The sequence below is a fragment of the Acanthisitta chloris genome, unplaced genomic scaffold, assembly GCF_000695815.1.
Source record: "Acanthisitta chloris isolate BGI_N310 unplaced genomic scaffold, ASM69581v1 scaffold5010, whole genome shotgun sequence".
NCBI classification, from domain to species: Eukaryota; Metazoa; Chordata; class Aves; order Passeriformes; family Acanthisittidae; genus Acanthisitta; species Acanthisitta chloris.
In genome coordinates this window covers 62378-68087 of record NW_008649805.1, presented here as the reverse complement: position 1 = coordinate 68087, position 5710 = coordinate 62378, and the positions used below count along the sequence as shown (strand labels likewise).

The following is a 5710-nucleotide window of genomic DNA, read 5'->3' as shown; positions in this document are numbered from 1 at the left end:
AGAAAATTTCCCCCAGCCCCAAGCCTTCCCAATATCACCAGTGTGGCTGTGATAATTTAAAATGGTGTTTCAGAAATAGCTGTACAGCTGACACAGGATATGGTCGTCAGCCATCAGCAAGGCAAGGAGAGAGTAACTCATCTCCTGTTCTATACTGTGCATGGATTTAGTTATCTGGGTGGGATACTGCCAGCTCTGGGCTGAAAGAGAACTCATCTTGTAAAGTGTTGTATAAATCTTCTGCTTTGCAAAACACCTTGTAGCCAAGAAAGTTGTGTTCTATGTGTACAATGGGTTTACTTTTCTATTTACATGCAAAGTAAGTAAATGATTTTTTTTTAACTTTCTTCTGTCAAAATCTATGTTGATTACTATATCAGATACTTATTCCAAAAAGGTGGAAAAATAAATAATTGTGCCCCATCTATAAAGTTCTTTATAGACTACCTTTGTTTTTCAGAAGTACTTTCACAGTACTGATATATTGCTTGTCTCCCTGAGCCATAATTTCATAAAAGTTCTTATTCTTAGGGAGGTTTCAAAGGTAATATGCATGATACAGTAGCATTCAGAAGGTTTGTCCTGGTCCATCTTCTAGACAATACAGCAACACAGGCATTCTCTCCTTGAGAGATCTGGGTTTGTTCTGGAAGCATCTCAGTATACCACACGTGTTCAAAAGCATCTGCTGAAACATCAGCTGACTGGAATATGGGATAAACATTCTGTTCAGTGGTGAATATGTTTGTAAGGCAGTGATAAAGCTGCTTGCTTTGGCAAGGATGGCTGTTGTGGTATGTTCTCAGAATATTGCATAGATCAGATTACAACACCATGTCACTTGCAGGTACAAAGGAAGACTTGTGGAAGGAATCCTTCATTTAATCCTCATCGTGTTTCTAGTCTCAGGCAGGATTCTGACTTGAACTGTCACTCTCTTCCTTTATGCATCAGTAGTCTTGTTATTTGTCAGCTGTTGCCTGTCAGCCATGTCATCTTGAGGAGGTCTAGCTCTGTCAAAGAAGCCACACTGCAGAAAACAATCAACAGAAACAAAGGTGTCATGGTAGGAAGGCTCAGCTGCAGTTTGATTCTTCACTCAGTCAACCTGAAAGGTCAGACACAATCTATGGCAGGCTGAGGGACTGTGAAGATATTTTATTTCTCTCGAAATCATTCTCTATGAAAAATTAAAGTTTTAGAGTGCTGATATGGACTGACACTAATGAGAAAACTGCTAATTTCAGTTCAGCAAGATGCTCATTCAGAAAAGATATTTAGATTGACAAGCAGCAATAATAACAGAGGTGGAATATGTGTTGGGAAACACGCACAGGACAGTGTTGTGACCTAGACTAAAGATCATTAAAGATGAAATTCCTCTCACCCAACTTCAACTTCCTAAAAGTTTTGACCTTTTAGTTCAAAGGTTGAAAATCACAAGAGGTCAAAGGAAGGTACAATCAAAAGGTAATTCTTCTCAACCTTGCATGTTTTAAACATAGTTTTTTTGCTGCTATTGTTACCTGACTAGGTGAATCCAGTAAGTTAGCATAGGGTGCACACCTAACCATAAACTGCAGGCAGCTAAAGACAGATGAGTCATATCCTAACTCAAGGAATTATTTTAATCTTATTTTAAATGTCAACTGAGAGGATAGCCAAAAGCTACATTGGCTCCCTGTAATACAGCAGTTTCCAGTAACTTGTCTTAAAACTTGTGAAGGGAGTGTAACAACCAACACAGAAATAGAAAACTTTAAAAACAAAAGTTATGATATACGAATATAAAAGGAAATCTTCTAAAAATTAATTCCCAGTGTTGTTTTATGCTGACAAAAACTGGACATTCCTGAAGTATTCAGAGAAAACAAAGTTAGAGTAACTTCTTTTTGAACCTAAACATCCTGAAAAAGAGGACTATAGGTCTTGGGAAACAGAGCCAAACTTTGTATGCCCATTTATAACCAGACTTTAATAATAAAGGAGGACTTTGAAAACAAGTTCCCTCCATAAAGGTCAGTGACACTTGCATGTCTGAAATGCCAAACAAAACACACATCTGTATTGTTGCTTTTGCTCCAAACTGTTAAAGATCACAAAATTCCTGCCTCTCTTTTTCTTATCTGTTAGTATCTTCCAGTATCTTTCAAGTTTTTTTTTTTAAAGCTACAACTACAACAGTCATAATGCAACATACCTTCCATAAAGCTAAGGTCAGCAGAGCTAATACTAGTAGTCCAAGAAGTATGGCTAGTATTATAACCCATAAAGGGATTTCAAAGGAGACATTTGGGGTGGACCAAATGACAGATGTTCTGATCTGAAATGAAAAGAATACATTGAATGAACAAAAATGAAGCAAGTAAAGAAAATCAGACAGTAGAATACAGAAGTTAGAAGCATTCACTTCAACAGCACTTTGCAGATTAGAAATACACACTGCCTGAAATTCTCTCATGTTGGCTTCATTTACGGTAAGTCCCTTTCTGCTTGTTCATGATAATTACTAGAAACAGAATTCACACATATGCAGAAGTCTTATTGTATAAGACATATGAACAATTTTCCCTTAATACAGAATAGCAAAAAAAATTCCTTCTGTGCAAATTCTTCATCCAGATTCAAGGAGCAAAGTTCTACTCACACAGATGCTGGTACAGCCGAGGCCAGTATAACTGACTTACACTGTATTACACTGAAACAATGGTTGACTTCAGCCCAAACTCTTCATTTGAACCACAGTAGATACCAGCTACATTTTTCATGCTTTAATTTCTGCTGACAGACCAGTATACATTTTTTTCTGATTATTTGCATTTCAGCTAAGCAATCCAAAAATGAAACTCAAGCAGTGTGTGTTGTCCTTGTGATAAAGCACAGGATAATGTTATGCTCCTTGTAAGAAGTTAAGCACGCAGACTATTACCTAAACAGGAAATAAGCATGAAATATGCTCTCATTGTCTGAGGCTCTAGAAAGCAGCAGGTGTTAACATGAGTTATCAAAGGTTTTAATTGACTTGGCAAACTTCTCTCTTTAGACCTTCATGTGGACAAAGAGTAATAATAATCTTTCTGTATTTCTCCTTCTGGGGCCATCGACACTCTCCTGCTCACTCTCCCTTCCATAACTTGCACCAAGTTTATTCTGTGCTCTCAAGACTCCTTATGGAAAGCTCCTCGTCAATCTCATTGAATATTTGCTCTGTCCCCGCTGCTCCCAAGTGGGAAGGAATGAGTTTGAGCTTTCCTTAGCTCTTCAGCCACAATTATATCCTTTCAGTCCCAGTTTATTTTCTCAAACTTTTCTCTTTGTTATTAGTCTAGGAAGTTATTTCTCTCTGGGGTTTCGTCAGACTTCTCTCCTCTGCTCCTAGTCTCCCTTAAACAGGATAAGTATGTGACAGATGGAAGTTATTTTCTTTATGACATGATGTAATCAGTTTGCAAAGCAAGTGATTACACAAGCTCTCAAATGATCTTTCTCTGAGATGCTCAATGTACAGCTAGGAAATCTACTCTTCTTAATAAGTTTCTTGACTATTTTCCAGTCCTTGAGCTGCACTCATTGAAAATTCTCTTTCTACTTTCTTTTCCCCCCACAATTTAGTGGTTGATGCACCTGAAATTTAACACAGCATTAATTTCCAATTTGTTCATTTATGGAACAGCAGCCTAAGTTTGAAGAATGGACACAACTCTCTAGTTCCGCTCAAAAGTGGTTCTATTCCTATGCCTCTCACTTCTGTTCTTGAAGATGGCAAATTTGAGCCTTTCTGCAACATCCAGCCCTTTCCTCTCTCACTCTTTCTTGTGATCAACATTCTTTCCCATGCTTAATTGGAAGACACTTTGGAATAGTCCTTTCCACTTATTTCATTTGTGCAGCTAACTGCTCCCTACTCCGATACAACACATACAGTGATGACAGTCTTGTGAGTTCTACTGATGCTCACATTGCCATGGGAAACAGAAATTAGGGACAAACTTTCTACGTAGAATACCACTTGCCTTCTACCAAAGCTTACACTGAGGGTTACACAGAAAATTCCAAGGCACTGAGCAGTCCTTCTGATGTTAGCACTTTAACATTGGCCTGTACCCTGAAGATGAAGTGCTTGCAATGCTGGCCACAACATAGTTGATCTAACAAATGTATTCAGGTAATACATGTCTCTGTAGCAGCTGTAAATAGTTATTACTCTGAAATATTTCAAAAAGATAGCATATACAAAGAATAAATACATTATCTAATTAAAGGAAGAAGAATAATTTCAAGGCAAACAGAATTAGTAGAACAACCCATAAAATCCCCTGTGTCCCAACAGATATCCTGCTGGCATGATCAAATGATCAACTATGCCACTGCAGGAATACCATTTCCTTCCCCAGCCTCCTCTTTGGATTGCTTCTTAACCACTGCAGAACTTCACAGACTCTCTGCATCATTAGATTCAGCAAGAGCAGCACTCATTTAGTAAGGACAAAATGTTCTTGAATAGCCCTGCTTGTGTCTTAGAGTGGCATTAAAATGCAAGGGCAGAGAAAATGAGAAAAAGGTCATCTGAACTGTCTGCAGAGATTCCTCCCAGAGAAAAGCCAGTTAAGGAAAAAGATGAATGCAAGTAAAAGGTTAACTGGCCAGGGAGAAGAGAAGGGATGCAGTTAAAATGGGCTGCATGAAGCCTGTAGAAAGTGTGAGCTCAGCTGTCCAGGGAAGAAAGCATCTCTCTTCTACTGTTTGAAAATCCTTGTGAATGCTGCCTTGAGGCAGGCTTTGAAGAGCTGAGCACATATAGCACAAGAGTTGGGAGGTGTTGACAAAAATTAATGGGCTCCAAGACACCAAAACCAGATTGATTAAAAAAAACCAATTCATCCACACTGTGCACTTCCTTTGTTGGGAAACTTTGAGTTACTACATGCAGGAAGTTACAAATTTTAATTATTGTTTGGAAAGGACCTGACACCATCAACATACAGATTACATGCCTTAATTATGTAAGGTTTGAGTTTCATTACAGTTTCTGTTCTTAACACTATCACTTGCCTGAGCATGAGAACTAAAGTGACGGACTACTTAATAAAACTGTCTTAACAAATATTTGTAAAACAACAGCAAGAAGCAAACCCAAGCAGTGCTTTCTGTCCTCTCAAAAATTACTGACTCCATTTTACAGTAAGATCAAACCTGAGGGAAGACCCATTTGCTTGCATAGGTTTTATTTTGCCATTTTTTGGTCCTGATAGCTTCAGCCAAATTCCTAGGTGGCATAATGTGACTGAGGTAAATGCAACAGGAAATGGGAGCCAGCATTGCTGCTTTGGGGCAGACTAGAACATCAGCAAACCAGACTCTGACCAGCTGCTGGCCAGGTATGGATGGCTTGGTAGATGGACAGTCTACTGAAATCATACAGACAAAGTTTGGAAATTATCAGAGTGGGCAAGTACTTCTGTAGGAGGGATTTTTTTATAGATTTCTTCAGATAATATTTGACTGAACCACATCTGTCTCCTTAGGCATCATGTCCACTTTAACCCAACCTAAGATACTCACTTTAGCACCACAGGTGCTCTCAGACAGGACTGAAGTAAGCTGCTGCTTAACTCATGGGGCTGCCTGCTGATTGCACAGGAGCACAGTAACTAGACTCTTCATTAATGTGCACCAGTTCACTGTTCAACATTAGGTTGGGTCAATCCAG

The 5710-nt window shown here is 38.7% G+C and overlaps 1 protein-coding gene across 1 annotated transcript in view; it reads right to left on the bottom strand.

Annotated features, from left to right (window-relative positions):
• Positions 1-264: 264 nt before the first annotated feature.
• Positions 265-5710, bottom strand: part of ITGA8 (integrin, alpha 8) — a gene marked incomplete at its 5' end in the record, with an annotated part of 67055 nt that continues 61609 nt past the window's right edge. Inside the window, 2 exons of the mRNA XM_009072519.1 lie at positions 265-1030; positions 2201-2323. Coding sequence (XP_009070767.1) covers positions 944-1030; positions 2201-2323 — 210 coding nt within the window. The remainder of the gene's footprint in view (positions 1031-2200; positions 2324-5710) is intronic.